General features: G+C 46.4%; 1 protein-coding gene across 1 annotated transcript in view; it reads left to right on the forward strand.

The window, feature by feature from the left end:
* Window positions 1-4,489: 4,489 nt before the first annotated feature.
* Window positions 4,490-16,880, forward strand: part of Alk (ALK receptor tyrosine kinase) — a 719,717-nt gene continuing 707,326 nt past the window's right edge. Inside the window, exon 1 of the mRNA NM_001169101.3 lies at window positions 4,490-6,090. Coding sequence (NP_001162572.1) covers window positions 5,409-6,090 — 682 coding nt within the window. The 5' untranslated portion in view covers window positions 4,490-5,408. The remainder of the gene's footprint in view (window positions 6,091-16,880) is intronic.

Here is a 16,880-nt window from a genome sequence, read left to right on the forward strand (position 1 = left end):
TCACATAACCCCGACTTATCTCATCCCCCATTCTCTGGCATCCCTCTTCTTTCCAAGTCTCCTTCAACTCTTAGATCTTTATTTAAGGGCTCGACAATTCAGCTTGCCAGCATCCTCCAACAACAATCAGAAGTCAGCTTTCTTTATGACCGTGCTCTCTGAAACCCTCAAGGGAGTGGACCATGGCTCACCTTGTCAGGCCACGTCTCTCACTTACTGCTTTCTAACCCTACCAGTCTTGTTCTGCTTTTTGAGTATGCCAGAATGTTCTTTATTTTATTTTTCTTGGGTATTTTATGTATTTACATTTCAAATATTATCCCCTTTCCTCCCTTTTCCATACCCCCTACCCCTTCCACCTGTTTCTATGAGGATGCCCCATTCCAACCTCAGTGCCCTGGCATTACCCTACACTGGGTAAACAAGCCTTCACAGGACCAAGGGCTTCTCCTCCTATTGACACTGGACAATGCCATCTTCTGCTACATATGCAGCAGGAGCCATGGGTCCCTCCCATGTGTACTCATTGTCTGGTAGTTTAGTCCCTGGGAGCTCCAGTGGAGTCTGGTTGGTTGATATTGTTGTTCTTCCTATGGTGTTGCAAACCCTTCCAGCTCCTTCAGTCTTTTCTCTAACTCTTCCATTGGAGTCCCCTTGTTCAGTCCAGTGGTTAGCTGCAGGCATCCTCATCTGTATCACAGGGCTCTGGCAGAGCCTCTCAGGATCTCACAGGCTTGAACTGATATTCCCAAGACCATTCTCCCTTATAATCTCGCCCAACAAATGAGGACATCCTGGCAGAGTTCACTTCTTTAGCCAGTTCGCTATACCTACTGCAGTATCCCAACCCACACACCAAACCATTCTTCATTGCATGGCCTTATTACATTCTCTTCCCATCTCTTGTCTTTACACCATGGGTATGTGAGCATCTAGAGATGAGAGACTACTCAATGTCTCTTCTTCAAAGTGACATTGCACAACACAGGCAGCATCCTGCACACATTAGGTACTCAAGGCATGTTTGTTGACTAAATGGATGTCCAAGGTCCATAGGTCGAAGTCAGATTTTACACTTGTGAGATGTGTTTACTTAAGTTATAGCTCCTGGATCTATCTATCTATCTATCTATCTATCTATCTATCTATCTATCTATCTATCTATCTATCATAGTACACTGTAGCTGTCTTCAGACACACCAGAAGAGGGCATCAGATGCCAATACTGATGGTTGTGAGCCACCATGTGGTTGCTGGGAATTGAACTCAGGAGGGCCAGTCAGTGCTCTTAACCACTGAGCCATCTCTCCACCCCAGGACCTGGATCTAAAATGCTGTTGTTATTGCCTTCCTTATAGAGAATGCAAAGCCCACCCCGACTGAGTTGTCCATTTCTTTGTATAGAAAAATTAGGAATTCCACGAAAAGGATCACGTTTCAACTTTACTTAACAATAAAGTTGTGTGCAAGGTAACCACAGCACCCCAACCATCCTTGATCATCTCTTTAGATCTTCTAGTACCTATATCTGTCCCCTCTGCCATCCTCACCCTCCTCTGTTACCTCTATTTGCCCCTTCAGCTTCTTCATTTCCTCTGCCCACACAAGTCCATCAGTCAACTCTGCCCCAATTACCTTCCGTTGTAAATTGAGATCCTGGACACCCACTCAGATATCTAGGTCAGCTCAGGTGATAAATCCTGACACCCAAATAGATTCAATGAGGAGTGACTCTAATTCAGCTTTTATTTGCCCTCCATAAATAAAGACCTGTAACCCCACCCACCACAGTGCAGCATTACTGAGAATATCTTTTTAGTGTTGAGAATTGAACCTCAGGTCTTGTGCCTGCTTAGCAAGGTCTACACCACCAAGACACACTCCCTACCCCATTATTCTAAATCCTAACTGAGGATTATTTTGAAACATATTGGACTCACGCTGTGTACACAAGGTATGTTAGTTTTCAGTGCTCACATATTCTGTCTCTATTTCCCCTGCTTGTTCTATATTCCACTTTCCTGTAACCTCACCTCTCCATGGTAATGATGTAGGATAACAATGTCAAAATTATAGTTGTCTTGATGTGATGAGAAGGCCTAATTTGTCTCACTGGGATGTGTGATTTTTTTTTTTGAGAAAAAGATTCACTAGTTTGGATCCCAACACTGTTATTTATTTGTTGTTTAACCTTGGGCCACTTATTTTGCCTTTATGAGCCTTAACTGTTTCTCCTGTCATGGAAGTAATAATAATTGTTCTGTCCCCACAAAAGTCTACTTGTGTGATGTGAGACACATGTGCACATGCACACACACACACACACACACACACACACACACACACATGACTATAGATGCAGATGCTTGGTGCCTGATAAATTATCAATAGCCATTTTCGACTCATTAAAAAAATTTACCTAGCAAATAGGAAACATTTTTGAGTTGGTATAATTTAACCTACAGGGGAAGGCACTAGTTTCTCCTTGGGAGACGTGAGAGAATTAATAAGGCATGAGAGTTAATTGAAGTTAATTGAGACGCCCCGCCCCCTCCCCCACAGTGTCCGTGAGATACAAACACAACCTTAGGAGCCCTTGTCCCGGAGTTCAGAACCTTGATGCTCCTCCAGGTTGAGTTTCTAGTCTCTGCAGCCCCCTAGTGGCCACTGATTTCAGAAGCCTGTACACCATCCTTGACAAATTACGAGTCAATTTGCCTTTGAACAAGAGTTATACAGACAGGAAAGAAAGAGCAGGGGTGCCGAGGGGCTAGTGTCTTGATCCTTTTCATGTTTCCCATAGAAAGGTATTTTTCTGAGGGTTTGCACAACAGAAAAACTGATGAGAACCCAAGCCTACTATGAAAATTTTTAACTCCATAGTCCTTTTCCTTCTCCCTCTGCCTCCCCAAGACAGGATCATTTCTTAAATTCTCCTTGTGTCAAGTCTTATTCCTTAAACAGTTAAATTGGCAGCACATAAAGATTTCAAATATGCAGCTGGAAGCCAGAAGGTCACTGAGAAGCAGTGCTGTTTGTTTTTGTCTGTAGGATTTCACTGGTCAACATGATAGCATAGTGCTGGAAAATACCCTGGCCTTGGAAGAGCAGGGGCTCCACTTGACCGTTCTCTCATGTGGGGCAGTGAGCAAGATATTGTGTCTCTTAGAGCTGGCTAAGGGAGAGTCCACTGGGCAATGTACTGGGGTACTGGGAGAGCTAGCATAAAGTAAGATAGTCAGCCTTGGAGAGAAGGGACTGAGAAATTAGTATAAACTAAACATTAACCTTATCTGGGCTTCTGGTGACACACAGCTGTTATCAGAAAGGAAAGGAGACTGGAGGTAGAAGCCAGCATTTTAAGTGAATAAATAAAAGGCCTTGACTGTGTGAGCCACTGTCCCACACAAACTTCGTTCATAGAATCACATCCATAGCCTGTGGTCTGCTATTCATGGAGGGCTATGGCAGAGTAACAGTCAACAGGACTGGAGGATAGGCTTGGTAGTCTCATGTGACCATACGATCCGGAACTGGAATTAAAAATATTTATCTTATGTGTGGTGGTTTATGTTTGTAACCCCAGCACTTGAAAAGCTGAAGCTGGATTTCCAAGACTTCCTGGTCGGTATTAGCAACATAGTGAGTTCAGGGTTAGCCTGGGCTACCAATCAAGGTCTTATTTTTAAAAAAGCCAAAATAACAAATGGATAAACAAATGGTGTCGTGGTGGGGTGGTTGCTCAGCAGTAGAGTGTCTGCCTGTTTTACAGAAGGCTCGGAATTTCATCCCCAGCACCAGTCTGGAAACCTGTTCAGATATCATTATGAGAAAACAAAGTGGCTGACAGGTCTGAACGGCAGTTTATGCGGCTGAAGAACAACTCGATTCGGAAGTACCAGGCTCTCAGGAATGCTTTCAAATAACTGGAGTGTTAGAGAAGGTTCCCTTTCAAGGCCCTAAGACAAGCTGCTCTTGAATCTTGCGGGGCGGGGGGGGGGGGGGGGAGAAGGGGCCATGCTACTCCTGCCTCCTCCTGGTTTTCCTTTGCCTCCAGTTTTATTCCGGATCCTGCTCCTCTGAAGTCGGACACATTTAATCTGTTAAATATATAATTAGAGAGAGAGAGAGTGCTTGGTTGCAACGATCGCTTCCAGTTTTCCCATTTATCCAAAATACTCTCTTGTTCGCACAGCAGAGAAATAGGGCAGGCAATCCGGAGGAAGGAACGGGCACCAACAGCCGGAGGCGGGGCGGGCTTGGTGCTTTTCTGAATGAATACCGAGGGCCTCTGCAGATTTGCATAGGAGCAGATCTCGCAGCAGCATTGGCTGGCGGGCATGGGAGGGGGCGGGGCCGACTGCGTGGGCTGGGCGGCTGCGCTGAGTTCGCTCAGGAGCCCCGCCCTCACGGAGGCCCCGCCCCCTTTCGGCGCGCGCTCGCGGCACTGCCAGCTGCAAGTGGCGGGCGCCCAGGCAGATGCGAGCCAGCAGCTCTGGGGGCGGCAGCGGCGGTGGCAACTGGCTCCTCCCGCTTCTTCTGTCCAGGGGTTCTCGGGGCAGTAAGACGCTTTCCGTTCGCCCCCTGGCCAGTCAACAAAACCGCGGGCGCTGCTGGTAGGTAAGGAGGGAGCTGGCTACGTTGCGGGCTCCTCTGCCCCGAATGTTTTCACTCGGCGGCAGCGGCCGGGGCCGCTCTGGTGCTTGGGAGTGAACTCCGAGGAACGAAGACGTCGGTGACAGCAAGGACGCTGCAAACTTGTGCGCGTGGAGGCAGCGGGAGCCTCCTCTCCGCAACGCAGAGCTCGCGTTCACGCCCAGAAGTTCAGCGGGCAGGGTGATCGATCCGAAGACTTCCTGCAGCGGAGGTCACTTGAGGGGGCGCTAGAAAGCAGCCCCCTCCGGTGGTCCTTGCCTAGACCTGGGAAGGAGCGCAGAGGAGGTGACAGGAACGGAGGACGTGGGCAAGACAGTGACCGACTCAGAACCGCGGCTCGCAGCCTGGAAAGTTGCAGAAGATTGGAGGCGAAGAGGAGAGCTCTGGTCACCGAGGGCTCCTTGAACGGTACCTAATTGCCACCTCCCTCAACCATAGTGATTTCTCTGGTCCCTGAGCAAATGGGGCGCAGCATGGCGAGAGGCGCAGGATCCAGCTGTTGAACCCAAGGTGTCTCACTGTCTCCGAACTCCCCCCTGACTTTCTCATCCGTTTTGCTGAGAACCCTTTTTGCCTCCTTGTAGACTGGGGAAAGCAGGGCGCTCTATAGTGTACACAGTCCTTGAGACCAAGTGGAAGGAGCCGTTCAGGACCAAGGACTATTTGGAGCCCCTTTCTGTTTAGGGGAGAGTGAAAGGTGAGGCTGGACCAGGCAGGGAAGGGAGTCTAGTGTAAACTCGCCCTCCGGAGGGATGGGAGCCCTTGGGTTCCTGTGGCTGCTGCCGCCGCTGCTTTTGACAGCAGCCTCGTACTCCGGAGCTGCAACCGATCAGCGCGCGGGTTCTCCAGCCTCAGGGCCGCCTCTGCAGCCCCGGGAGCCGCTCAGCTATTCGCGCCTGCAGAGGAAGAGTCTGGCGGTGGACTTCGTGGTGCCCTCACTCTTCCGCGTCTATGCCCGAGACCTGCTGCTGCCGCAGCCACCGTCCCCCTCGGAGCCCGGGGCTGGCGGGCTGGAGGCGCGGGGATCACTGGCTCTGGACTGCGACCCTCTGCTCAGGTTGCTGGGGCCATCGCCTGGAATCTCCTGGGCAGAGGGAGCCAGTTCTCCTAGTCCGGAGGCGGCTCCGACGCTGTCCAGGGTGCTGAAGGGCGGCTCGGTGCGCAAGCTCAGGCGTGCCAAACAGCTGGTGCTGGAGCTGGGCGAGGAGACGATCCTTGAAGGCTGCATTGGTCCCCCAGAGGAGGCGGCGGCTGTGGGGATACTCCAGTTCAACCTTAGCGAGCTGTTCAGCTGGTGGATTCTACACGGCGAAGGGCGGCTGAGGATCCGCCTGATGCCTGAGAAGAAGGCATCGGAAGTGGGCAGGGAGGGAAGGCTATCCACTGCGATCCGAGCCTCCCAGCCCCGCCTTCTCTTCCAGATCTTCGGGACCGGTGAGCAGTTCCCACCAGAGTGTGTTGGGATTTGCATTTTTAGTTATAGCGACATGTAGCCACTGTTAACTAACCCTTACTCTCTTCTTAGCCCCCATTTCATCGTACTTGAGCTTAGATCCGTAGTTTCTTCTTATGTACTTGAACATAGTGACTTTCCAATAGAACCTTTTTTTCTCTTTAGCAACCAAGTTGGGAGAAAAGTTTCCCAGTGTTGGCAGAATGCCTTCCACAGACTTACACATGATCCAATTAGATCATAATTGGATGCCCTCCTTCTTGAGCTCTGAGAATGACTGAAACGCCCCTGTAACTCCTAAGTTCCAAGTTACCAGACCTCAAACTATTGCTCTATTTTTTCCCAACTCTTGTTCCTCTTCTGGTCTACTGCCAGTTTGGAGAATGTGGTAGAATTTCCCAGAGAATATAGAATTCCCCTTTATACCGAGTCTCAGCCAACTGCCCGGCGCTGGCCCTCCTCCCCAGTGCTGGCTAGCCCAGAGGTTCTATTTTCCTTAATTATTTATTCTGCCACACTGGATTCCAACCCCCCAGATTGTTTACACACTCAGACTATCACTCTTCTCAGATGTCCCAGGAATGTCCCAGAGGAACTAAGGAACAAGGGACAGGAGAGTTGTAGAGAAAGCGATGAAAATTGTTAAGGTTGCCCTGCTTTGGGGAGAAGCGATAGTTGTCTCTCCTGCCTCCCCCTTTGTTTGCCCTGGGAGTCTTAGCTTGCATGTGTGTGGCAGCTGCTCTGGAGGAGAGTTCTGTGCAGACCCTCACTGCTGGAGGCTCTTGGAGTGAGGTTTCTGTTTCATTTACTTCCCCATTTCTTCCAAAATTCACCGAGTTAAGGCTGTATGTGCAAGCATTTGCTTCCAACTCTGCAGTAGTGTCTTTTGAATGGCAAGCCAGGTGGTTTTGAATGAATGTTTCTCTCATAAGACCGTGAGGGGAAGGGCTTGTGAATGAATTAGATATGCAATGTAAATGAATGAGAAAAACCACAGAAAGAGAAATCATGTTTTTAAAAAAGAAGCCCACACTGATTCCATTGAGCGGACCTAGCTTCTTTTCTGTCGTTCTCATCATCAGAAATAAATGAACTTCTTACGCTCCACTGGTTACTAATGTTTAGTATTAATTGGAAGGAGAGCATTGAACAGGGTCCATTGTAAAGCTACAATGCTTACACAATTCACACACACACACACACACACACACACACACACACACACACCACTTACACGTACACTCAGTGCTCTCCTGTAGCAAAGATACAGAGAAGCAGAGGCTCCTCTGTCATTGCATAGTAGCTGGACTGGCATGTGGTCCTCAAGGGAAACAGAATGTGAATCTCGGCATGGGCATTGGTGACATCGGCACGACTTAAAACAAGCCCCTTATGATCAATGCTGGAATTTATATTGTGCCTAGAGAAAGGCAGGGTCTGAGGAGCTTGGCAGTGCCTTCAGTGAAATGACGTGAAAGAATGAAACTGTTGTCCCACTAAGGACCTTTTGAAAAGAACAGCTGAGCTCTGACGGCAGGCATTGTGGCTTCTGTGGTTTATACATGAAACATTGTCTTTTAGTGTCCAATGTTTCTGTGGTGGATGTAGAGTGACTTCTCTGGAAAGACAGTTTTTTTTCCATGTTCATGTCTTTGAGCATTGCTGGGGCTTCCCCATCACCTCTTGTGATATGACCATAGACTCCAGCAGTCTGTTGTCACATGTCACATGAACATGAAGGCAGACAAAGGGGATCATTTTCCAGCCTCAAACTTAACAACTATAGACAGGCTGCAGTGGGTGCCTCCGAGTCACATAATGCATTAGAAGAACATAGTACTGTAGTCGAGAGCCCTGTGTGCAGAAGTCAAACTGTGCTCAGGGGAAACTTCATGTAGAAAGGAGTGTCTCCCAAGAGCTGTTCTGCTACTGGATACAGCGAGGCGGTGAGCTTTCCAAGTCCTCCCCGAGGAGCAGCAGGGCCAATCCTTATGCTATTTGACACACATAGAAATGCTGGCTTCAGGAAGAGCCAGGATTCTGCCATTAAAAGGCTAGGAATTTTGGCCAAGCATTTTTCAGCAGGATTGGGATCAAATGGTTATTGATGGGATCAAATAAGACACTAAGAGTAACTGGATGAGCTCCCTGTGACCTCCAGAGAGACAGACAGCTTGTTGAAGAGCACTTCAGGCCTTGTGGCCACCACACTTGAACAAGATGGGCTCTCTTGTCTCTGAGGACAAATGCTGTCTGAGGTTAGGCAGCCAGCCACACAGGACTAGCCTCTTGCCTCGCTGCCTCCCTAGCATCCCTCAGATACAGGTTCCACCATAGACCTTTCCATGGAGTGGGCATATCCTGTTGTAACATACCGCATTCTGTGGTGGGGGCAGCACACATCACTGTGGCTCCATTTGTCTCTTTGTATAGAAATCCTGGCTCGCATTCTGCCACTGGGGTTGATTTTTCTACTCCTTCTGTTGGGGAGGGGGATGAGTTTATTCTTTTCATATGGCTCCTTAGGTATAGGACAGTTTCTCTTTTGTGACATAGGGTATTCAATTAAACACAAGGAAAATGGACAAATTGAGTTCCTTTCTTAATGATCCAGGGGTTTATGGTCCCACCAAGAGGGGAGCAATAGGGTTAATGTGTGGGGATGTGATCTGCCACCCCTTGTAGTTAGTGTTCTGCCGGAGCCCGTTTGTCATAGACTGAAGAGAGTTTCCTAAACTTGAGAAGAACCATAGGGAGGCAGTAAAATAGAGAGGAACCCAGTAAGGACAAAACAGGGGGCAGGGGTGTTGATTAAGGTTTGGGCTGCCTGACAGAACAAAAGGATGTTTGGGGGCCTTTGTAATGAATGACATCCTTGTGATTTTCCTTTGTGGATTATTGTGAATCCATAATTGGGATCAATGCCTCAAACCCCAAGACAGTTCCTGGGAGAACCCCATTTTGAGAGGCAGTTCCTGAGATTTACAGGATTCACAAAGCCTCCAAGGAGGTCTGCCTGATGCTAGCCTATTGCCCATAGCTCTGGCTTATAACCTGGTTTGTAGGTGCTTTGAGGTCTCTTTCTGTAATCTCAGAGTCTGAGGTCTAGAGAACGTTGTGGGATAGGAGGGTCTGTTTCTCAGAAAGCCCACAGGGAAGAAGACACAGCTTGGGACTTTATATGTACTCCAGAGAAACTTGGGTAATTTAGAGATGATGCATGCAATTCAGGAGCCTGACCTTTGACCTCACCTATCTGCCTATCCCTTCTCATTTCATTTCTGAAAGGGGCAGAGAGAGTAAAGGAAGATATAAGGAAATTGCAGCTCCCAGAAGGGATATCAGTTATTGGAGGTGAATTGGGAGAATTGGAGCCAGTCCAGAGAAGAGCAGAAAGCTGATTTAAGAGCTGAAGGGACTGATTTATGATGGAAGATGAAAAGAATTAAATATATATGGCTGGGCTAAATGGCGATGAAGGGAAAGCCATGGTAACAATCTACAAATCTCTGAAGAGAGCGACTGTCAGTGAGGAGCACGAGTTATTTAGTGCATCCTTTAAAAGTAATAGGATGGGCCTGCTGCAAGAGAACTCCAGGTTAGATATCAAAGAATCTTATTTTTTGAAATAGATACCCTTCTCTCCATTTCCGAATGGATTCCATTCAGACTATGGGATGGGACCTGCAGGGAGCAAGCAGGGAGTCGGGTGAGCTGTGGGTCAGACAAGCCACATCAATTGTAATTAATAAGTTCTAATGTTGAGAAACCCATGACGGGCAGGGGGGTTGGGGACAGAAATCTTGATCTTGTAGGAGCTTACTCCTGAGAGTGTTTTTGAGCACTGGTGTCTCCAGGGGACAAGAAGAATTACTTGAGGATCTTTAAACTTGGGAAATTTTTACAACAGAGTAAATAAGGTTGAAATTACTAGGTTTAGGTTTCGTTCCCCCCTGATTCTCACATTAAAGCTTTTCTCTGGGTTATGGTCTGGTGGTCCAGTGGGGTGAGTACATTCACCATATGTTGGATAAACCTCTATTGGCTACTTGAAAATTCTTTCAAATGAATTAAAAATGTTTTACTTTATGTATATGGATGTTTTGCCTGGGTGTGTGTCTGCCATGTATGTATCTGACACCCTCAGAGACCAGAAAAAAGGCCCATGTATGTATGTGCATGTGTGTGTGTGTGTGTGTGTGTGTGTGTGTGTGAATCAGAGAGACTATTATCTCTCTCTTTTTTTTAATTTTTGGACAAAGTTTCTTTGTGTAGCCTTGGCTTCCAGGAACTCTCTCTGTAGACCAGGCTGGCCTCAAACTCAGAGATCTGCCTACCTCTGCCTCCTGAGTGCTGGGATTAAAGGCATGCACCGCCCCCACCCTAAGCATGTTATCTTTAACAGAGACTATATTTATGAAGCTGTTTGTCTGTTGAAGGGCAGGGGCAACTGGCCTGTAGGTATAGAAAGAGAGTGACAATTCCATTTGCAGAAATTTCCCAGTACTCTACCACTTTTAAAGCTTACTGACAGGTGACCTCGCCTATGGCATTTGTCCAGCCTAGTAAAGGACAGTTCTCCTTCCTCTATACCTGTTGTTAGTATTCTGCTCTAGTTGTATGAAACTTTACATTCATAAATCACTTTCACAATTATTATTATTTTTATTAATTGTATAACAGGTAGGGCAACTCTGTGCTTTATTTGTGAATAGAGTAAGTGCAAACCAGATGTTTGATAGCACATTCTCAAGGTCATGTATATACGAAGCAGTAAGTAGACCTGGGAGCTTCATATGGTGAGAGGTTACCAGAGGTTAGGTACCGTAATAGATGCTGCCTGGATCTATGCTTCTTGTCCTCAGATCAAGGAACCATGTCAAAATGCACATTATGAACCAGTAAGACATGTAGACCAGTGTATCATGCTTGTCAGAAGGCCATGTAGCTAATGTTTGGTAGACATTAACCATTACTTGAAAAAAATTCCTTAAAATTGCTTTCATCATTATAAAACTAGGGAAATTATGATGGTTCCTGTGTGATTCTAAAGGTGGGTGGTGACAATTGTATTAGAGATTATATTGGATGATACCTATGAACCCTTAGCTTTGTGGCTGATGGATTGTACAGTACCCTGCCAATGTGTAGCACTGAGTTTTCTAATAGCAGCATAACTCCAGCATCTGGTGATCTACAATTCTGAGGGATCCACGTGTGTTTTCATGTGTCTGAATGGTGCCACCTGGGGCTGTGTAATCCCTATGTGTGACCCTGTCTGGTGACCCAGGTGACAAAAGTGACACTGTAGGTTCTCTTGCAACACATCCGTGACTCCCAAGAGAGGCAAAGGACTGGAGAAGAGAGGCCATAGAGGTAGTTCCTGTTGTCTTACTAAAGCTCTGTCCCATTAGGAGAGGGGGAAGATGAAGGCGTGAGATGTACTTCATTTACAGCCGAGAGGTCTTTTGACCTTGGACTCAGGTGACTACAGATTTACACTCTGATAATTTGTTCTACAGAAGAGACTTAGCCTTAACTCAGGAAAGCATTAAAGTGGTCCTAGAGATGAGCAAGACACAGAACAACAATTTCCCAATGGCAAATGTCCCTCAATTGAGAGTCACCTGTCCAGCTCATGCCTTGTCTTGTCCAGAGGTGTGAAGAACGCCCAGGCTTAGGTCTCTTTTACTCTGTTTAACTGGAGTTATGCTCTTCCTTTTCACTGCCTGCCTCACTTTTCTCCTCTTTAAGGGCTTCTACCTGTTTACCTGTGCTCTTCTGTATTTCTTTAAGGGAGTTATTTATGTTCTTCTTAAATTCCTTTAACATCATCATGAGTTGTGATTTTAAATTAAAATCTTGCTTTTTCAGTATGTTGGGGTATCCAGGACTTGCTGTGGTGGGGAACTGGGTTCTGATGATGCCAAGTGGCCTTGGTTTCTATTGCTTGGGTTCTTGCCCTTGCCTCTCACCATCTGCCTATCTCTGGTGTTAGCTGGTCTTGCTGTCTCTGACAGTGGCTTGACCCTCCTGTGTGTGGAGACCAGCTTTCTCCCAGCAGGATCTGGAAAAAGATATCTGTGTCCCAGAGTCAACTCCAGAGCAGGCAGAAACTGGAAGGATCCTGTCCCAGACTGCTCCTCGGTTCCTGTGTCCAGAGGGCTCCAGGTGGGTTCCTCTTGGGCCAGGAATGTGAGCAGAAGTGGTGGTCTCCTCTGTGCTCTCAGGATTGCCCGCACTTCTGAGAGTCCCATTCTCTTCCCTAGGGGATCTGGGTAAAGAGTCTTGTGTCACAGGGTCAGCTCCAGGTGGGCACAGGCAGAAACCGGAAGGCCTGCCTCATCTTTCTCCCTGATGAGTGAAGAACATGGAGGGAGATGTAAAGAACCAAGTTACTAGAGTTACCAAGCTATCAAGAACCTGGTTACTAGACCTGAGCACATCAAGAGACTCTAAACCTGTGAGGGACTCAGGTAGGCTTCCCCAGGAAAGCATTACAGCTTTAAACAGGCTTTTCAGTAGCCATGTGACATCTGATAGGTAACGGTTTTCATGGCTGATTCATCGCCTTCAAAAGATGCAAATGATCTCCGTTTTGGAATAGAGAATGGAGCCCTTTGGTAAGGATGAATAGAAAGGAGAAGATGTGTCTCATCATTCATCTCTCTACTTTCTGAGTGTAGATGCAGCATAATCACTGCCCCACACATCTGCTGCCATGACTTCCCTGCTTGGATGGGTCATGCCCTCCAACTGTGAGTTACCTCCCACCCTTCCTTAAGTTGTTTTTGTTACAATGAGGAAAATCACTAATACAGAGAAGGGATTGAAGTGAAATGTTGATCTGGTGCTGAGGTGCTGAGGGGGTGGGTTGAATCCCTCAGGAACTTCTTCGGTAAGCTGGATTTCTCAAAACTACTTGTTTTTTATTTTAACCCCTTCAGAATTTTTTTTAAGTGATGTTTCCAGCTAGTCATTCTGAGCATGGGTCCTCACCTAGGGAAATTTTATCATATTCGGGTGATATAATGTCCATATTTTAGAAAGCATGAGATTGCAGGACCGGAGAGCTCCCCTGGGACAGATCTACCTAAACATTTGGCTAATTAAGTCTTTGCCCTTGGACTCTGCCTTCCTGGCCAAATAACAGCAGGTGCATGGATGTCGCTGGCTGGAATCCCTTAGAGTAAAGGCTAAAAGGGATGCAGTGTGGGCTCAGAGGACAGGAAAATGTGGGAGAGCTTAAGGAATTCAGGCAGCTAGCCAGGGGAAACTAGAAGGGTAATTTAAGACACTGAGTCTTCCTTTCCTTTTCTTTTTTCCCCTCTCAGTTTCCATTAGAACATGGGTTCATGAACATAGGCACGGCCAAGGTTCTTTTGTAGACCTTTCTACATTATCAGCCTACATAATTAAAGTCAGCATTCTAGGGTGAAGAGACATCTTCAGTAGAAGCCAGAGGACCTGGAGTCTGTTATGGAATTTACATGTTACTAAATTTGAGATCTTGTGTAATTTCCTTAAGACTGCTGGTCCTATTTGCAACCCCATAGGAAGAACAACAATATCAACCAACCATACCTTCCAGAGCTCACAGGGACTAAACTACCAACCAAAGAGTACACATGGACAGACCCATGGCTCCAGCTGCACATGTAGGAGAGGATGGCCTTGCTATACAGGAGGAGGAGAAGCCCTTGGTCCTGGGAAGGCTCATTTCCCCTGTGTCTTAGTTAGGGTCTTATTGCTGTGAACAGACACCATGACCAATGTAAGTTGTATAAAGGACAACATTTAATTGGGGCTGGCTTACAGGTTCAGAGGTTCAGTCCATTATCATCAAGGTGGGAACATGGCAGCATCCAGGCAGGCATGGTACAAGAGAAGCTGAATTCTACATCTTCACCTGAAGGAAGCCAGGAGCAGACTGAGCAACCTCAGGCAGCTAGGAGGAGGGTCTCCAAGCCCACCCCTACAGTGACACACTTCCTCCAACAAGGTCATACCTTCTAATAGTGCCACTCCCTGGGCCAAGCAAATGCAAACCATCATACCCTATGCAAGGGAATGCCAGGGAGTTGAGGTAGGAGTGGGTGGATGGGAGGGAGAGCATTCCCATAGAAGCGGGAGAGGAAGGATGGGAGAGGGGCGAACCAGGAAAGGGGATAACATTTGAAATGTAAATACATAAACTATGCAATAAAAAAATTGCTGGTGCTATTGGTCTTTAGGGAAGGTATTATGAGGTATCCTTTATCTCATGGGGTCATTATTTACATTGAATGAGATGACCTGTATGGAACACACTTCAGTTGGATTATTAGAACACACACACACACACACACACACACACACACACACACACGGAAATAGGAAAACAGGACTAAGAATTTTTTTGAAAATGCTAAGTTCCTACCTGGACCAATCTTTATTTCAACCAAACATGGCATTAGGAGCAGCTGTACAAGGTACCAGATTTGGAGTCAGGTTTGGGTTCAGCCATCAGCTTACCATCCTGACAGAGCTTCTGTGTCCCCTTCCCAGGGTTTCTCAACCCTCTGTAGTAAGCCATTCCAGACTTTATTACATGGTAGTGAGTTGCAATACTCTTCCTACAAGTAATGGTCATCCTTTTAAACATAGGGATGCCAAAAGGTTTGTGAGTATCAATAGAGCTTGATAATCAATGTGCAAATCACTGCTCTGATGAAGACAGAACCTTTCTAGTATCAAGAAAGTTCTCTCAAATCCTGTTCCAACTCATACCTACTCTCCACCCAAAGTAACCATTTCTTTCTGACCCACGAGCGACCCACTGGTTGGGACTGTTCTTGAACTTTATACAGATGGACTCATGCCAATGGTGAGGGTTCCTGTTTAGTCACAACTTGATGGACGCTAGACTCACCTAGGCAGATGGCCCTCTGGGCATGTGTGTGGGAGATTTTCTAGGCTGTATTAATTGATGTGACGAGTGCCATCTCAGCTGTGGGCAGAAGCGTTGCCTGGGCTCTTGGACTGAACAAAATAGAGAAAGTGAGCTGAGCATGCGTTTATTGATTGCTCTTTGCTTCCTGACTGCGGGTGTGATGTGAACGGCTGCTTCAAGCTCCTTCTGCCTGGACTTCCTCACCGTAGACCGTACCTAGATATGTGGGTGAAAATAAACCCTTTCCCCATTAAGTTACTTTTGTCGGAGCATTTTATTATAACAGGAAAAGAATCTAAGATGCCTTCAGTAAAAGTGCCTGTTACTTTTACTGAATATGATTTTTGTGAGGTTCACCCCTTTGCTAAAAATGTCTCCCTCCTCCCCTTCTTTCTTCCCTCTCATCCCCCTCCTCCCCCTCCATTTTTTCTTTTCTTTTTCTTTCTTTTTTTTTGAGATAGTCTTATTATATGTCACACTGGCCTGTAACTTACTGTGCAGTCCAGACTGACTTAATTGTTTTAAAATAAAGAAGTATTTATTTTACACATATGAGTACACTGTAGCTGTCTTCAGTCACCCCAGGCATCAGATTTCATTACAGATGGTTGTGAGCCACCATGTAATTGCTGGGAATTGAACTCAGAACCTCTGGAAGAGCAGTCAGTGCTCTTAACCACTGAGCCACCTCTCCAGCCCCCAGGCTGACCTTTACCTTGTGATTGTCCAGCCTCAGCCTCCTGAGTACTGGCATTTCAGAGATACACTTCCCCATCTGGTCACAATGTTCTTTTATATTGCTGTGTTGTGTTCCTGTCAAGAACATGTTATTTACTCCCTACCCAAGGTGTTGTCTCTGCGGGAGACTCAGACATAAAACAATCTATCACAAATAAAATATAGAACACACCACAGATCTGGGGTTGAAGGCCTGCTTTATCATTTACTGGACCAAGGCTATTTATTTTCCTCTCTCTATGCTTTAGTCTTTATCTGTAAAGTGAGAAAAAATAATAGCACTGCCGAGATTATTGTGAGAATTTCATAATGCAAAGCCTGTGGAAAGGAGCCCCATGCACCCCATTGTACCAAACGAATGTTAGTCCTTTCTCCAACTCTTGATTGTATTTTCCCCTTGGTGGCCAAGATGCACTTGTCAAAGGTGCTTCCTGAAGTAGGAAAGAGAAACCTTTGCAAGGGCAGTCTTTAGCCCCCAGAGGTAAGCACGACAGGTAAAGATCATGTGAGTCCTGTAACCATTTCAATAATTTCACTTATAAATAAAATAACTTTTAATGAGATTCTTATGATTAGTTAGAATGTTAACAAATAAAAAACATTCAGTAAACATGATTTTAAAAATCTTTTGGTGTTGTAGTCAAGGTCTCAGTGGGAGAAGACGTGCACACAGCCCTCAAGAGATTTGAGGCCCTAGGGAGTAGTGAGACCCCTCAGGGGGTAGAGGGTATGTGTAGTGGTGGTAGGGATGGGTGGGTGGGGTGGGAGGGCTCAGGAGTGTATGGGTACATCCTCTTGGAGATGGGGATTTGGGGGAGGATGAATGGGATGAGGGACTGTGGAAAGGTAGACCAGGAGGGGGTTAATGACTGGACTGTAAAAAAATACAAATAATTAAAAAAAAAGAATATTTTAGAGGGGGATAGAAAAAGTTGAGTAGAGGGGTTGGGGATTTAGATCAGTGGTAGAGCGCTTGCCTAGCGAGCACAAGGCCCTAGGTTCGGTCCCCAGCTCCGAAAAAAAAGAAAAGAAAAAAAAAGAAAGAAAAAGTTGAGTAGAAATATCACTAAATTTTCAAGCAGAGAGAAAGATAAAAATGGC

The sequence above is a fragment of the Rattus norvegicus genome, chromosome 6 (genome assembly GCF_021556685.1).
Source record: "Rattus norvegicus strain SHRSP/BbbUtx chromosome 6, alternate assembly SHRSP_T2T, whole genome shotgun sequence".
In the NCBI taxonomy this organism is placed as follows: Eukaryota; Metazoa; Chordata; class Mammalia; order Rodentia; family Muridae; genus Rattus; species Rattus norvegicus.